At 33.9% G+C, this 17,641-nt stretch overlaps 2 protein-coding genes across 3 annotated transcripts; one reads left to right on the top strand and one right to left on the bottom strand.

Annotated features, from left to right (window-relative positions):
- The first annotated feature begins 874 nt into the window (after nt 1-874).
- Nucleotides 875-4,113, top strand: LOC126821066 (protein dpy-30 homolog). The gene is made up of 4 exons (XM_050549371.2): nt 875-1,025; nt 1,898-1,998; nt 2,340-2,488; nt 3,364-4,113. Exons 1-4 carry the CDS (start codon nt 1,016-1,018, stop codon nt 3,425-3,427), a joined length of 324 nt encoding a protein of 107 aa, XP_050405328.1. The 5' UTR covers nt 875-1,015; the 3' UTR covers nt 3,428-4,113.
- Nucleotides 4,114-5,140: 1,027 nt separating this feature from the next.
- Nucleotides 5,141-16,741, bottom strand: LOC126821065 (purine nucleoside phosphorylase). 2 transcript variants are annotated; one of them, XM_050549369.2, is made up of 7 exons: nt 16,605-16,733; nt 15,821-15,847; nt 11,366-11,535; nt 10,393-10,496; nt 9,311-9,486; nt 8,879-9,069; nt 5,141-8,005 (listed from the first exon to the last, which is right to left on the bottom strand). In XM_050549369.2, exons 1-7 carry the CDS (start codon nt 16,631-16,633, stop codon nt 7,794-7,796), a joined length of 909 nt encoding a protein of 302 aa, XP_050405326.1. In that variant the 5' UTR covers nt 16,634-16,733; the 3' UTR covers nt 5,141-7,793. The 2 variants fall into 2 exon arrangements, with proteins under 2 accessions (XP_050405326.1, XP_050405327.1); XM_050549370.2 differs by lacking the exon at nt 15,821-15,847 and having other exon boundaries at nt 5,142-8,005; nt 16,605-16,741.
- Nucleotides 16,742-17,641: the final 900 nt, after the last annotated feature.

Raw genomic sequence — 17,641 nt, 5'->3', positions numbered from 1 at the left:
TGGGAATTACAATGTCGGTCCAGTGACTTCGTGTCTGTTCTGAAGTCGAGATAATTGTAGACCGACCGCACCGCATGGATTTCGTATGGAACGCCGGTATAGATGCCACAAGATTCCATTGTCATTCCTTTGTGATGAAGATATCGTAGTAACGCTCAATTGTCATCCATTAAATTCGAACTCAAGTTTTGTATCAGATCCATCATACCCCAGAGGCTGGAATCTATTCAAACTGCACGCAGCGGCCCATCTACGTCATACTTCGAGATTATGATCACTGCCCTAGTTGGACTCCATTAAAATGGCCCACGTGATCATTTTGGGGCGGGGCTTATCGACTGGACTATTGCTTTGTGTACACAACAGAGTAAAAATAACCCGATCAAACACGTGTTTTACGTAAACACATGTCATTGGCAAAATGTCAACTTCTGCCACTCCGATAAAAGCGATATATAATAACAACTTATATGGCGTCTAAACTGGGACTATATGAGAATTGTTTCTATTACAGTGGCAATTGTAATGTAAGTTATACTAAGAGTTCCTAACACGGAAGATGTTTGAAATAGCTTACGTAAATCTGGTCAAATGGGGCGGAGGAGCATATGGGCTCATGGCCAAATGCCCGTCACATGTTAGGCCTAGGAAATTTATGTGTTGGGTGAAATGAAATAAGCCCAGCAAATTTTATATATGTGTCGGGTGAAAGGAAATATTAATAAGCATTTATTAATTTTACGCGGGAACATGGGAGAAAAATGCGTTTTACAAGCAAGCTTGTACGAGTAGTCATGATAAATCTTTGATTATTGTTAAATCGTAATACTGACTAATTGTTTCGATTTTGTTACGGTGATAATATTTAATACCAAAGAGCGACAAATATACGTGAGCAAACTTGTCTGTTTCTCTCCATGGAAACCGCAAGACTGGATATTCGCGATTCGCGCACTTGTTCAAGAGAAAATAACTCTATTCTTGCCGAAGAGCGTTCCTTCGTTGGTGATAAATAATGGCAGACGGTATGTTTTTGTTTTTGTGTGTTTTGGGAGTATATTTATCGACTTATTTGCTTTATGATTTAGTAAATAGTTGAATAAAAGTATGTTAGATTATAAAGCAAAGGTATGAAATACAAACCTCCGTGGTTTTGCGTCTCTTTTCAGGGATATTAATAAAGGAGCTAACTAATATATTTCAATAATTTCATTATTTGGGACCTAGAAATGGTCACAAGTTTACAACGGATGCATATAATAATGTATTATGAATGTATACAAACTGATTTGCATTCAGTCGTTTCTGTTTTTACTGTAATTTTTGATCACTTATTTCTGGCGAAATAATGGTCACATGGTGGTAGTCTTTGGCGTCTGATTATTCCAGTCTACACCGATATTATCTCCTGCTGAGTGCTGTGGGTATGTTTAGCCTCATTTCACCGAATTGCTTCATTACAGATGGCAGTGGAAGCATTCTGGCATGCGTTTTGTGTGCCAATTTTAAAATTTGCATTTTGTCTTAAATATTGGATATCAGAAAAGCCCATCTTTTCACAGTAACTAAGAAGATAGAGGCCTAACAACATCAATGTTGATTTAAATTGACTAATAGATTGAATAAGTCGAGTTTGCATTGTCGAAGACTGTGGATATATTGAGTCAGCGACTTGCTTCTGTTAAATAGGTTGGTTAGGGAGTCAGAGGGACACAGGCGTACATAAATAATGTTTTTTTACTAAGTGAAGTCACGACTCAGAGAGATAAATCATGGTCATTATTCGTGAATATTGCAAGTACCAGGAGAAGCTTAAGCTTAAAAGTTCTGACTGATTGAATCCTTCAATAAATCCCCCCCCCCTATTTCAGTGATATATTATTGTTATTAATTTTAGATCAAGCACAAAGTGTGGCAGCTGTAGTGACAGAATCTGTGAATGAACCACAAGAAACGGTTCCTCCAGTAGCAGCTCCAGAAATTCCTGAAAATGTTCAAGTAGGAAAATTTAATTGTTTTTATTACTTGACGATCGAGAATTATTTTGATCTATCATGATAACACCAAAGTATAAGAATGTCGGTATTGGCAAAACTCTAGAAAAAACCCTAAAGAAATACCCCATGATAGACAAATAAAGTAGAAATATTAGAATGAACAGATTCTAGGAACTGTTAATCCACATGGAATGATAGTGACAGATCCATCATAAAGAGTAACTGTAAGCTTATGACACAGGGAAGCAATAAAACCCTCATAACACTCTTTCTTCCTTCCTGTAAAAGATAAAGTATCAATGTATCAACCATACTGTAGTATATATATATTTTTTATTACAGAAAATAATAGCCAGTGAAAAAGAAGCAACTGAAGCCCCTGCAAGTAAACGTCCAAAAGTTGATGTCCAGTCTCTTCCAACACGGGCTTATCTAGACCAGACGGTTGTTCCAATATTACTACAGGGCATGTCTATATTAGCTAAAGAAAGGTTGGTATTAACAAAAAAGACTTTTAATCATTTAGACTACAGAGTGTTGAATAAATTCCCTTCATTTTGTATCTCCTAAAGAAAGCCTTTGTATAATTCAATGGCATGCTCACCATGAGGCCAAAGTAATAAAAATATTTGAATATTTTAATATTAATATGTATAATTAAGACAATACTTGCCAATACCAACCACCACAAAATATATTTCGCATTATGAACTGATCTTCATTGTTTTCTTCATTGAAGTAGTCTGGACTGAAATCACTAATAGTCAGTACCACCATACTGAATTATCATACTTATTCCATCTACGCTTGGTAAATATTATAAATATTGACTACCTTGGTTCTTTGAAACATAAACTTACAGAAAAGTGATATATTTCATTTTGTTTTTTTCAAAATATATCAAACACTGCCCCTAGATCACCTCAAACTATTTGGTTACTCAGGCGGTTTGGGGCTCTCAGAGGAGCACTAGCACTTTGCCAAAATTTGATAGCTTTTACCTCATATATTGCACATCGATATTGTTAAAATTGTGTCGTCTATTATATTTTGAGAGTAAGAAGCGTAGGTGCTTATTATTTCCTTAAAATGCAGCAAAAGACGGTTGCTGTTTGAGATGAGTCTGATAGTTTATTATTACGAGTGTATTATTTTTTTGTTAAATGTCAAAGAAGCCATCCAGGTGTAATTTTACAGAAGAGGAAATGGCAGTTACTGTACCTTAATTTCAAAACACATTTATGTCAGTCCCCTTCGGAGATTGCATTAATTTCATGAAGCATTAATTCCTAGTCATACTGTATTTAAATTTGACAGAACTATAATACTTTGTATCTGTGTTAATGTTTATGGGTTTTTTTTTCAGGCCTCCTAATCCCATTGAATACCTGGCAGCATATCTTTTAAAGAATAAAAACCAGTTTGAGTGAAGTTATTGGAAATTTTCATCATTATATAGTCATTACATTTTATACTTTATTATGTGTTAAATTATTACTTCATTCCTTGATGATTCTATACACATGACATTCTAGATGTTTAATACAACCAGGCTGACCAAGTATTTTATCCAGTAAATCATATCTATTTTATTGATTATTACTACTTTACAAAAAAACACCAAGAATTTGTTAACAAAAGAGGTTTAGCTCTAATAGGAGATACACTTTCTAACTTAACTAAAATGATGAGTCTATGCACAGATAAATATCTCTTCCCTGGTACAGTTTTATGTACATATTTAGGCCACAGGTGTTTCATATTAGATCAGAATCGATCTTGCTCAAGAGTTTCAGATGTTTTTTTTTTCCCTTTGAACTGAACTACAAAAAGATAATTAAATCCAATTTTCATATTTATGAAGATATGATTGTGTCACACAAAGATTTTTTTACCCTCACTGTAAACTAAGATTTTTAATTGAGAAATATGAGTGGCCATAATTGGTTTATTTATTCACAGATTTATGTGAAAATATGAAAAAAATGTAACAAGTAGTTATAAATTGTTAGCTGTTTTTATATTATTGTGAATAAATCAGTAAATTAAAGATGTGTTACTGTAGAGGTTTTACTTGTATATTATTGTATGTATGTAATAAACACTCTTACTATTATTATGTACTTATAAATTAGACTCTCCTTGGTTATTGGCATGTCCTGGTTTGACACAGACACCCAGTTCAGCATGGTACCAGGAGCAACAGTGGCTCAGTAAGTACGGCGCTGGTTCGTTAATCTTGGGGTCCTGGGTTTGATACTGGTGTTTGCCGGGAATGTTACTTAGTGGTTCCCGTTGTCAGTGATGCAGGACAGGGGGCCTGACAAGGAGCAGTGTCTAGTTGATCAGATTTTACGGAAAACTGGGGCCATGTGAACACATTGGCTGGCACGTAAAGAAACTGCTACAGTAGGCCATCAATCTAATTAAAATATAGATCTATATTTCGTTTCGTTTTTTATACTTTCTATGGCCTACACTACATGTAGATCTAACAAGTTATAGTGGGAGTTCACGTTCTATGACGTCAGGTACCAAGCAAGCGACATTTGACCCGATTACGTCAGTCATTCGATTAACCAATTAGAGACGGCCATGTATTTTTTATCTACTTTTGCTTTGTTTTGATTTCTATTGCCGCTAATGTCTACCCACAGTTCCGTGCAAAAAAGGTCAAACGCTTGATTCGACAGACCATTTGATTGGCTGACCCCTCATTTCAAGCAGAACACGAGTTAAATAACAACGCTTCCAGATCCAAGTGTAGTAAAGACAAGTAAAATCGAAATTTTGAACTATGAAAACGAAACAAAATTGGATCTGTGTTTTAACCAGATTGGTAGGCCATAGTTTTGTACCATACCTTTTTAAACGCCCACATGCTGTCTAAAGAAAGTTTATTTGTTATAATACAAGTTTCCTTAGAATCTCAGAAAAACAGTAGTGCTGACAATAATTGTGGACATTTCCGAACAGTTTTTGATTTTTTTCGACAGGTTCGATATGAAACTAACATTTGACAACGTAACTGAACATGAAATTATTTTGACGGTACTGAAAATAATATAGTTAGTGCTGAAGAACCACAGTCCACATATACATATAATCTATAGTCTCCATTAATTAGTTTTATATTGTTTTTATTTCTAATATTAAAATACATGTAAATAAAGATATCACATAAGATTTATGACATAAATAATTTCAATATTAACAAAGAAAATTTCATCTAAACAATGAGATATGGCGAAACAATTATATTAAATAAATACATTTATTTTATTAATAAAGAACATTATAGTTCGAAACAGTGGCTAAAAATATCATAATATAAGTTTCAGTACAGTATATTTAACAAATTTTCATATATTTGAAAATCATTCATTGACCATCCTTTATTAAAGGGAGAGTATGAGCATAACAGATGATGGGGCATAACTAATAGTAAATTATTGAAATATGATAAGCTCTTATGTTCAGTCATCAATGCATGTTCACACATGGATGAATTAATTCATCTGGTGTGATCTTGCATCAGACATGTAATAGTGTTAGTGTTGACACAACTATTTCAATATTAATAGTTTTACAAGGCTATTCAACCTGATTTTTTATTATTCAATGCCAATTAAAACAAATGGCATTTGATCTGTTTTAGTCTCCTATGAATTATGTACATAAAATAGCTGGATGACTTTCTTATTCGCATCTGGATTATTGGATTATTAGGATAGAAATTTACTACTGGGAGTATTGATTTATGGTTAATTTTATATTTTGAAAAAAATTTTCGTCTCCTTTTATGAAAATATAAATATTTTTATATTCTACGATACCTGCATAAATAAAAAAAAAATACTCTGGTTTTCAGACAGTCCTTATCAAAAAGTTTTTATTTTGGCAAAGGCATAGTTCAAGGCACTACATTTATTTCATCATGTTGTTTATAGGATTGTCAGTTGGAACAGAACAGTAGGACGTTAACCCCATTTCATTTTAAAGGGTTGTATAATTATCCAGTATTATTTATGATGGTCAGTAACATTTTTCAAATGAGACTAAAACACATTTCTGGAGTTATTTCTTGTAAAAGATGTACATGCAGTAATTAATGAAACAGTTTTTATATTTAATTTTTGAAATAAAAACAGGTTATGTGGCCTTTTTTAAAGGAGCTTTATGTAAGATTTAGATAAAAAGCTGACCGTTCTTGCTATAATATTTCAAAAATAGATAATGCAAAATGAATATATTGAAAATTTCATTCAAATACTTTATTTTGAGCAAAGTTATTATTGGTTGTAGTTTTGACAACATGTGTGCATTGATCGTAACCACCATACTGGTCATTTGAGATTTAGCCTTGCTTCTCCATTTTTAAATTAAATCATTAAATGGCCAAGCCGTTCTAATATACTTATGCTCTTGTCATGTTAATAAACGTCTAATTAATAATTTATATAACATTTACGGCCCAAAGAAAGACCTGCAACAGGCAGTTTTAGCTTGTACATAATGCCTGTTGAAGTGACACAGATTTTTTATTTGTCTTACAATAAATGCAATTTTAATATTAGAATAAATAACAACATGTTTGGCCCATATATGTACTGAACAACAATAGCTAAACAAGAAATGTACAAGAAATATAAAAAAAATACAAAAAGATAAAACAATTGCGTATTAAATTGTTACTACTGGCCTATACGAACTCAAATGTAAGATATCTTATATCATTCAACTTGAGATGGCATGCAGCAGAAAAATATTCTAGCATTATATTTCTTGCTGTTTTAGCAATATTCATTTCGATTTAATAAATGAAATAGTATGAAACTATGAACTTCATGCATTTAAAATAGACAAAATATAACAGCAGTAAAAAGGTTGAGCATAATAAATAAACAACAGTGAAGAACAGCTCTGAGCAAAGAAAAATTGTATAAAAAAAAACCCATCAATTGCATAATGTCATCATTTGATTGTATATATGTAATAACACAAGAATTTGGCAGAGCTTTCACCCAGAAGATGCTTATCTTACTGACAATAAATAACAAATAATAGGAATTGGACTCTGGGGGGAGAGGATTGAAATATAAATTCCTGATTCAGTATAATAGCTACAATGTTATACAGGTAATTGGTTTTAATAAATCCCTGATTCAATATACGATAGCTACAATGATATACTGGTAATTGGTTTTATGAAATCCCTGATTTAGTGTATATCATATAAAAAAATGACTGAATCAACATGTCTTCAATACTGGTAAGTGATATTATATGTTAGAATATAGTTTGCCGAGCAACAAAATATATGCCAAAACAGTTGATAAATGTTGTATTACAAATCTTAAAGTTAATAATTAAAAAGCAAAGTCTTTAATATCAATGGTGGTGGACTGACAAAATTCTACGATAAAATCAAGGGCAATAACTCTATAAGTAATTTCAATACAGTTCCTCCTTAGCCCCAAATGAATAAATCCATTAAGAACTTTGTACTATGTATCGCATTTGAAATTCAAGATTTGAAAAGAACACTTTTGATATTAATGAACAATTCCACTTGGTTTTTAATAAAAGGTTTATTAAGAACCCTGACCAGTAAGACAGGATCTCATAAATTTGAATCTAAATGTTGGGAAGGGGGGGGGGGGGGGGGGACATAGGATAACTCCATAACATCTGTTCAGAAAATATGACCAAAAGAACAATTGTGTGTAGAGCATACACAAGAAAAGTTGAACAGATGAAAATATACGTGTCCACATATGACTAATAAAATTTGCTCTAGTTGTTATTTAGATTCATGTTTCCAATCATAGAGCAGATTAATTTTTGTAGATCTCCAGCTCTCTTTTCCCCAATTGCTAGAACTTCCTCATGTGTGGTTGCATTAACCTCATCATAAGATAGAGAACACATATCTGTAATTAAAGAAATACCAAATACTCGTATTCCACAATGTTTAGCTACTACAGATTCTGGTACTGTACTCATTCCTGGAAAATAATGAAATGAAAGAAGATTACCGTCTGATCAACATTTTAATTTTCACTTTTTAAGAGTCAAAATTATTTCTTACCTATGATTATTTGTGTATTCATAATGTTGATATCGACAGTGACCAACAGGTCCTGCGACAGGGCTCTCTGGGTCTTGAGGGCAAGCAACTCAGCGAGGGGATTTGGAGGTCTTTCCGCCCAAGCTCAAAATTTTTTGAAAGAAACCTGGTCTCTTGCGTTATTTTGGCATATATCTGGGGTAACTTGAGGCCACTCAGATTAACCACAACATACCGAATCCATATGCTATGTTTTAGTTTTACTGATTTAATAATAATCAGATGAACACGATTTTGGCAGGACATTTTAAGCAAGCAAACAAATGGAAAAACAAAAACTGTAACCATCAGATTCCAAAACTTCAAAAAGAAAATTTCCTTCATGACATAAACTATTCGTTATTATTTTTCAATACCCAAAATCATGTTGAACTGGATTCAAACGGAATGGAGCCGGATACTCTGACGGTGACAAAAGCCTCAAGAGGAACGAGGATGGGTCAGGGCAGATGAAGCAAGAACTTTTTATTTTTAAGTTATTTATTTTCCCCAAAGTAAAAAGGAAGCAAAATTTGTTATAGGTGTTCCTGAATAACAAAAATCCAAAGTGGTATGGCCTAATGTCAATCGTCCATTAGGCTTTTAATCTGTTGCAAATTTTTTTTTTTTAAATTCAAATAATTTTCTTAAAATTCCTCCCCTAGTCAGGTTTGGGAATACATCTGAACAGGCCAGGGACATTCAACGGAGCAAGATGTTTGTCTGTAGTTTAGTCCTACATTAAAAATAAATCTTGACTAATTTTACTAACCAACAGCATCTGCTCCCCAGTTTCTTAATAAACGAGATTCTGCCACCGTCTCAAAAGACGGCCCACCAATCATGATGTAGGTTCCTTCACGTAAAATAGAACTATAACCAAGATTAACAGCTGTTTCCTTAGCAAGTTCTATTAATTCAGGATCGTAAGTTCCAACCATAGCTGGAAATCTTGGTCCAAATCTGGAATTAAGCAATAATAAAGTCATTCATATTACTGGCCAACATAGTATTTATGCTATTAATGAACAAAAAGTACATTTACGATTTTTAGAGTTGATTACGGGCTTGACATGTGAATGCATGTAAATGTCTAATTAACGATTTATATAGCATTTGAGGCCAAACAAAAGATCTGCAATAGGCAGATTTAGCCCTTATATAATGCATCTTTATAGGAGGCCTGACAAAACGGTTAACTTACCTGTCATCATTTTTACCAATGAGAACACATTCTCCTGTTAATCCAGGTAAATCGATATGATCGCGTAATATCATTAAATCACCAGTTTTAAACTTCTCATTTAATCCCCCAGCTGCGTTAGTTACTATCAGAGTTGATATACCCATAGCTTTCATTACACGTACTGGCATAGCTACCTGTATAATTAAACAATGATAGTTCTCTGATGGCTTATAGTGTCAAACATTTTAACTTGTTGGGTATCCTGCCTGCAATTGTTTTATGTTTTTCTTTCTAGCTTATCCTTGTAGTTGTGTGTGGTCCATTCTTCCTCTACTTTCTATTTATGGGGGGGGGGGATGGCCGAATGGTTAGCACGTGCGCACTGTATCATAAGGTCTGTCATTGAGTCAACTGGCGTGGTTTCGAATCCCCGGTTGTATGTGTCAAGGAGTAGGGTCACCTGTCCAACCTTGTGGGTTTTCTCCAGGTCCTCCAGTTTCCTCCCACTGCTAAAGACCCCTACGCACACGCGAATTATTGAAATAAAAAATTAAACCATATGTTAGTCCCAAAATGACCTAGTTTGTGTCGAGTGGACGTTAAACCCCATTTCTCTCTCTCCCTCTATTTATGAGCGAATTAGTTCTTATTTATGAATGGCCAGCTTTACAAGTACAAATTAGATGATTTTGGTGGGTGATTTTAACCGATTTTTTAAACAAAGATTTGATATTGTATGAATTTGAAAGAAAATAGTGCTAGGTACACAGATTAAATTATACCCGGGTTACAGTGAGTAAAGAATGTGAAGAAGAAAAAAGGAGTCGATTTGCCTCTTGCAAGGGGATATTAAAATAGCTTGTGTCGACAATGTTGACAGAAGCCAGAGTCTCTCAGTCCTTATCTAACTTTTACGATTACGTCAAGACAATGATGAAAGACACATACATAAATTTTGGTGTATTTTCAGCTGATACATATGTATAAATAACAAACAATGGGTCATTTTCTACCTTTACAATGTTTGAAGGGAGAGTCAGAGATGAACCTTTTCTAAACCCAATATGCGGTATCTTTACGTAGATCACATGTTAACTTACTTTCCACATAGGATATCCCTCATAATAATGAAATCTTCCTCGCATTAAAACAACAGGTTTGCCTTCTAAATAACCAAACACTAGCTTGCCTTCATGTCCTTTAACTGAAATAGAATTAGATATAAATTTAAACAATGACAGATTACTATTCATAATGGAACTTTTATTCAAGCATTAAATTGCAGTGCCCTTATTTTGTGATGTCACACCACACTTTCAAGATTAAGTAAAGCATGCATTATGCAAGAGCCAAATCTGCCGATTGCAGATCTTTCCTTAGGCCTGAAATGTTAGCTAAATTATTAATTAGATAATTAACGTATCCAGACCATTTTCAACTCTTGATGCCATTGCTAGCCTACAATATTTAGTGGATTGGAATACATTTATTGAAAAATAATTAAATCAATAAATGGATAATTTAATCAAGACTTTGTTTTTTTTTTTATCGTACTGACTTTAGTAATGATGAGCGAGGCTAGCCTAAAATTCAAAAGCTAATATCTTGGTTCAGAGTGGAGCAATTTAATTGAAATTTTCAGCATATTCTATTTACATTACCTATTTTTTAACTATTATAGCACGAACAGTCAACTCTTTATCTAATCTCCCATAATGCACCTTTAATGCAAGTGCTATAAAGTATGACAGAATTTGCAAAATGCAAATTTGAATTTCAAAAAGCAAAATTGTACAAATAAAATTCCAAGCAATAAATTTATTCAGCTAAATATTCTATGTTTAAGTTGAAGTTGTTTGTTTAGGACTTGTCCGAACAGGTTTACTTTGGGTACTCCAGTTTCCTCCCACAGAAAAGACCCCTGCACGTGCGCTACAATAATAAAAACAAGACAATTGTTAACTTGTGTGCAACATAGCCCTTGGTGGAAGCGGACATTAAACACCAAGAACAACAAGATTCATATTGCCAATGATAAATGTTTAATTCGATATGTCAGTTCTAGCTACTCACCGGTTGCCACAGGGAATTCTGGTATAGATGAATAGGGAACCGTCTCCGCATCCTGTACAATATCTGCTAGACCACCAAGGCCTGATCCACAGATAATACCTATACTGGGTTTATGCTTCGTCTGTTTTAAAACTTTACTAGCTATAAGCTGAATATCTTCATATGAATAACTGAAATATTACATAAGGTCTTCACTTAGTTATATATGTACATGTATTAGTTTAAAACAAGAAATAAAATGTTGGCTTGACATGGCATTTTAAGAAATGTTTTAGAGCAAATCTAAAGAACAAATGTTTCTGGCCTCTACAAAAAAATGTTTTTTCAAGGCGCTGTATTTATTTGAAAAAGTATCACAGGCTTCTGATAGTTAAAATCGGACTAGAATAAAAATGTCTTTAACCCCAAATTAACCAGTTATATTCACTAAATACACTGGGATTTTTAGTTTAAATGAACATTGAAATCGACTAAAGTTAAAGTTAATGGATATGAAATGGGGTTTAACATCCTACTTTTCTACTGGGCTAAAGAAGACGGGCATATGCCATACAGTGTGCTATGAGGAAAGTTTTGCCCAGACAGTGGCTCTACGGCCTACTCATATGTTGAATTCCAACTGTCAAGGGTTCTTTTACGTGCACGCCAATGTGTACGCAGGACCTGTTTTTCATCCCATCCAAATGACTATACATTATCACTTGCCATGCCTTCCATCCTGCACCACTGACAAGGGGGAACCTCACCGGAAAATTCAGATAAGGATGGGACCTCCAAATTAGCGAGCCAACGTTTTACTTACTGAGCCACTGCGGCTCTCACAGAACATTTGATTTTCACATAAACAGTATGATTGAGAGCTGGCCAGGGGGCCTAGATTTAAGTGCTGTAAATAAAATAAATGCATTTATAAATTACCTAATGCATGTACTCATGATACATATTAACCAACCAAGTACCACATACTATTAACATTTACATCAAAAAGCTAGATTCATATTCAATTCAATGGGATTCTTTGTTTTGCCCATCTAAACAATGCACATGAATTTCAAGCAGATTGATAACTTGTGTCATTAGAATCTTCACAAGATTATAAAAAAAGAGAACAATGGCAATAACTCTGGAAGCTATGATCATCAGAAATTGCTGCAAACATATAGTGATATGTCGATATTAAAGCGGTCACATTTCAAGAGCTTTTATTCATGCAAATGAACAACATGAATAATGGAGATTTTATTCAGTAGGCAAAGGAAACACAAATATATTACAAACATCAACAATAACAATCACACCTGATGGTTAAGATATTTAACCATGAACCACCAACATGATAAGATTTAATTAAAGATACATTATATAAGAGCGGACAGTTCGCTCTATAATAGTTCAAAAATAGATAATGAAAAATGAATATATCGAAAATTTCATTCAAATTCATTTATTCTGGGCTTAGTTATGTACGTGTACCTTAGATAGTTACATATTTTAGAAACAGTACCGTACTTGTCAACCATGATTAAGTCTCGATTATCCATATTATCGTTAAGTTTTTAAATCTTGTGGGCGTGCAAATCCATTAAATTTCAGCCATTATATATATATAGTCTAGAGAGTTGATTGTGGGCTTGTCATTTGAATAAATGAATGAATGAAATAAAGTTTTACAGCACATCAGCTCCAACCGGGCTATATTGCACCAAACATATGGTGAAAAGTATGAAACAAACTATATGCTATCACATAAAGTATTCATGTACACAACTAAAAACAAATATCACAGTATATTACATAATTTAAAAATAAAAATCACAACTTCATGTACACAAATATTTAAGATAGGTTGCCAGACAACAAAACATACGCCCACAGCAATTAAATCATCCTTTTGTAGGCAATTAGGGGCATTTAATAGACAATTAAATAGACAAACTAAAACAAGGAACTTAACTCTGGAAGTAATCTACAGAAATTGTTGAAATTTCGACAGGCTTTATCGTTTTACTAATTCAAATAATGCATATAAATTTCATACAGATCGAATGATAACTTTTGTCGTTTGAATGTTCACAAGGTTCAACAAAGTAAAACAAGGGCCATAACTCTATAGAAGTAATTGATGGAAATTGCTGAAATTCAATATGCTTCTTTCTTCACTTCACTAATTTATATGATGTATATGAATTTCATACAGATTGGATGATAACTTTTGTTGTTCGAGCGTTTACAGATTCAATAAAGTGAAACAAGGGCCATAGTTGTAATTAACAGGAATTACTGAAATTCAATAGACTTCTTCATTTTACTAATTTAAACGATACATATAAATTTCATGCATACATGTAACTTTTGTCATTAGAGCGTTCACAATGTGCAACAAAGTGAAACAAGGGCCATAACTCTTGATGTAATTAATGGAAATTGCTGAAATTCAATAGACTTCATCATTGCACTAATTTAAATGATGCACATAAATGTCAAACAGATCGGATGATAACTGTTGTCATTAGACCATTCACAAGGTGCAACAAAGTGAAACAACGGCCATAACTCCAGAAGAAATTAACCAAGGGCCATAACTCTAGATGTAATTAATGGAAATTGCTGAAATTCAATAGGCTAATTTGTTTTACTAATTTAAATTATACATATAAATTTCATACAGATCGGATGATAACTTTTGTCGTTAGAGGGTTCACAAGGTGCAACAAACTCCTGAAAAAATTAACAGAAATTATTGAAAACAAATGGGCTTCTTCATCTCACTAATGTAAACAACATATATCAATTTCAAAACAATCAGATGATAAATGTAGTCTGTAGAGTGTTCACAAGAAATTGTGACTGATCGACAGACAGACCTACGGACGGGGGAGACAGCAATATATTACCACATTTCCAGGTGGGCGTATCAAAATGAAAAACAAGATAATAAATTTTTTATAAAAATCTGTCTCTTTTAAAATGTCTGGGATTTTACAATATAGACCCGGATGGACAAATAATTGATTTAAAGACTGGCAACGGAAAAGTTTTGATCGTATGTCCTTGCACTCAATCAAAATCTGCTTAACTGTCAAAGGAACATGATAGTGTTGACATTCTGGTTGAGCCTCTCGCTTCAAGATAAAAATGTGTATTGAAAAAGTATGATCTATACCAGAGCGACACAAAACAACTTCATCTCTCCTGTTAGTTCTATAGGAGCTTGGCCAATCTCCTGACAGGGGCTTAATATGATGAAGTTTGTTTGTGCCTGCAAGATCCCACGACTGTTGCCAGTGGTCATAAATGAATTTATTAATAATGGATTTAAAATCCTTATTTGGTCTTAAAAATTTGGATATGGGAACACCATAAAGCAGCTGACTTGCCAGCCGAGTCAGTTTTATCATTCCCTTTGATATTCATATAACTGGGGAGCTCCATATTCCTGAAGCAATGGCCCGAGAAATCCCTCTCTGGCCATTGCTGGATTAGCTTCTGATACTTGCGCTTTTGAGGGAGTGTGTCTATTCTTCCCCTTCAATCAAATCTACCCAAAAGCACAGCAACATGACAGCCCTTCGTTTAATCAGAGGTCTTCCTTAAAACTTTGGACAGTGATTTAAGGTATTAAAAACGGTGAAAGTTTTGTTCGTCTCAAAACAATATTGTTTACATTATATCCACGGAGTAAAATTCGTGTTGACAGTTGATAGCCTTGTTTGTCACACAATTAGTTTTTCTGCAATATCCTGCTATGCACTGGTTAATGGGGCATAATAAAATCGTGAGTCATGACGTAACGTTATGTAAACATATTTGGCCCAATGTGGAGCTATGTTTGGTATTGTTACGCAGTTAACTTTGTTTATAGCAGTGAGTAGTGGGATTAGCTCTAATCAGTATGGGGGAGCTCTTACATATAATGCATCTTTTATGTGAGGAAAAGATCGATAGATCATCAATCCATCATTACAACTTTTTATTCAGGCTTTTATTCTGTCTAAAGTTACGAATCATATTAGACTTAAAAGTAAAGCTGATAAAAAAAATTGGGCATTCCAGATAAGAAACAAAATAATCTGATTCTGAAGGCAAACAAATAAATAAGAAATAAACTATAGTCTACACACCAATTTCCTTCGTACCAGTAGGCCTATTCTAAAACTACATCAGACAATCTATTTATCAAATTTTTAAATGTATTTACATTCCATCCAACATAATAAAATTTCTTTCAAATACATTCATAATAATAAATAAAACGTTGGTCTAACATAGTTTTAGAGGAGCAAAAACGCATTTCGTAATCCATTCCATGGTGTGTTGATTATAAACTTAAGATAAATATGCACACACTCTACAATAATTTGTTTCAACATTTTAAAAATTATAAAAGAAACAATAAGTAGGCACATGCTTGGTATTAATAATAATAAAAAAATTAATAACTTGATGTTGATCTACCTTTTTTCATTACCGAGAATTGGAAAACTAGAAGATAAAAATATATATTCACTTTTATTAAAAATAAGCCCTAAATCAAGTGCAAAAAGGTTTTGACATCATTATGCCCAGGGTAGACTTATCAGATTCCCCACCAACCACCTCTCACAATTATAATTATAATGCCTGTATCCAGCTGGCATATATTATAAAGGTAAATTTATAATGCCAATAACTTGAATTAACAGTCCGGATACAACTTATAATAATAATATAGAGCGAAGCTCTACAGCATCGCGCGAAGCGCGGTGCTTGAGCAAAGCTCTTTTCCGGTAACACAGGAGCGTAACTGAAATTGTCACCCACAGACTGTTGATTAAAAATAAATTCAGACCGGAACCGGATACACTGGGCAAAACAGGCAATGCGCATGTCAACTTACCAAATCTCGCCCAAGCGAGATTACGCGCCTCATAGAACTATTTCTATGACGCGTCTAATCAATGAGGTCACATATTTTTGACGTCAATGAAAATAATTCTCACACTTTTTTGTTCTTTTTTAAAAAACAAAATTAATGTATACAATTTAGATCTAAATGAAAATCAATTTGGAAAAACTAAATTATTTAACATTTTTTGTATCACTTGAGAAAATTAATTTTGAAGGTTTTATATTTGACAATAACCAGCTTCGCTCTACTCAGGCAATGCCTGTTACATATTATTATTCCAGTATATTAGGACTTAAAATCTCTCTATTCACCATAAATATAATGTTTGCTAATAATATCATTTATCCTCACCCTTCAACAGATTGATCTGTAGTCATCATTTTTGGAAGCAATGTCGACAATCAAGTAAACAACTATTTCAAGTCTTTCCGCGGTATGGCCTTCAATTTTTAATAAGTTATTCGGCCGAACTTGTGTTATTATTATCCAGACAGTTACTCTCTCTACAAATCGAGTTGACCCTAAGTCCAAATCAAATAGTCAGTCGAATAAACCGGTCGATGGCTTATTAAAATTTTGGAATCGTTTGTAATCAGTATAAGTTAAAGAAAAAACGCACTAATTCCAATATCTTTTATCATTGTTTTTGTTTATTTTTTACGTCCCCTCATGTTCAAATTTGATTGTTCAAATTAAAACTTTAAGGTGTTATTGCCACCGCGGCTTAATAAAGTCATGCTTTACTTTTTCCCTCATCCCCATATGCCCCCATCTTTTAAGTGCACGCCAATGTGTACACGGGACCTCGGTTTTTCGTCCCATCCGAACGACTAGACATCTGTCCTTGTCCACCTCCAAAAGAATATAGAGTCCCTATATATGATATGTTGGGTTAGGGGGGCATATGGGGATAAGGTATTTGACATTGTCATGTGGCCTCGTCCAGTCAATAAAATCAGTCAGTTAGTTCAGTCGATAACATCAGTAAGTTAGTTCATGCTCGTCCCATCCGAACGACTAGACAGCTGTCCTTGTCCGCCTCGAAAAGAATAGAGTCAATATATATGATATGAACATGGAAAGGGGATGCGATGGGGCGGGGGGGGGGGGGGGGGCGTGTCGGGATGAGGTATTTGACATTTTCATGTGGCCTCGTCCAGTCGATAAAATCAGTCAGTTAGTTCAGTCGAATAATCCAGTCGAATAAACCAGTCGAATAATTCAGTCGAAAAGTTCAGTCGAATACTTCAGTCGAATAATTCAGTCGAATAAACGAGTCGCTCAATATTAAGTAGCGGTGGCAGCGGGCTAAGATAATTAGTAGCAAATCATGCTCGTAGCCATAGCTGAAGGAGCCGGGGGCATGGGGTAGGGACCTGGGGGCTTCC

Source organism: Patella vulgata, chromosome 5 (genome assembly GCF_932274485.2).
Source record: "Patella vulgata chromosome 5, xgPatVulg1.2, whole genome shotgun sequence".
Taxonomy (NCBI): domain Eukaryota; kingdom Metazoa; phylum Mollusca; class Gastropoda; family Patellidae; genus Patella; species Patella vulgata.
This window is presented reverse-complemented; position numbering and strand designations above follow the sequence as displayed.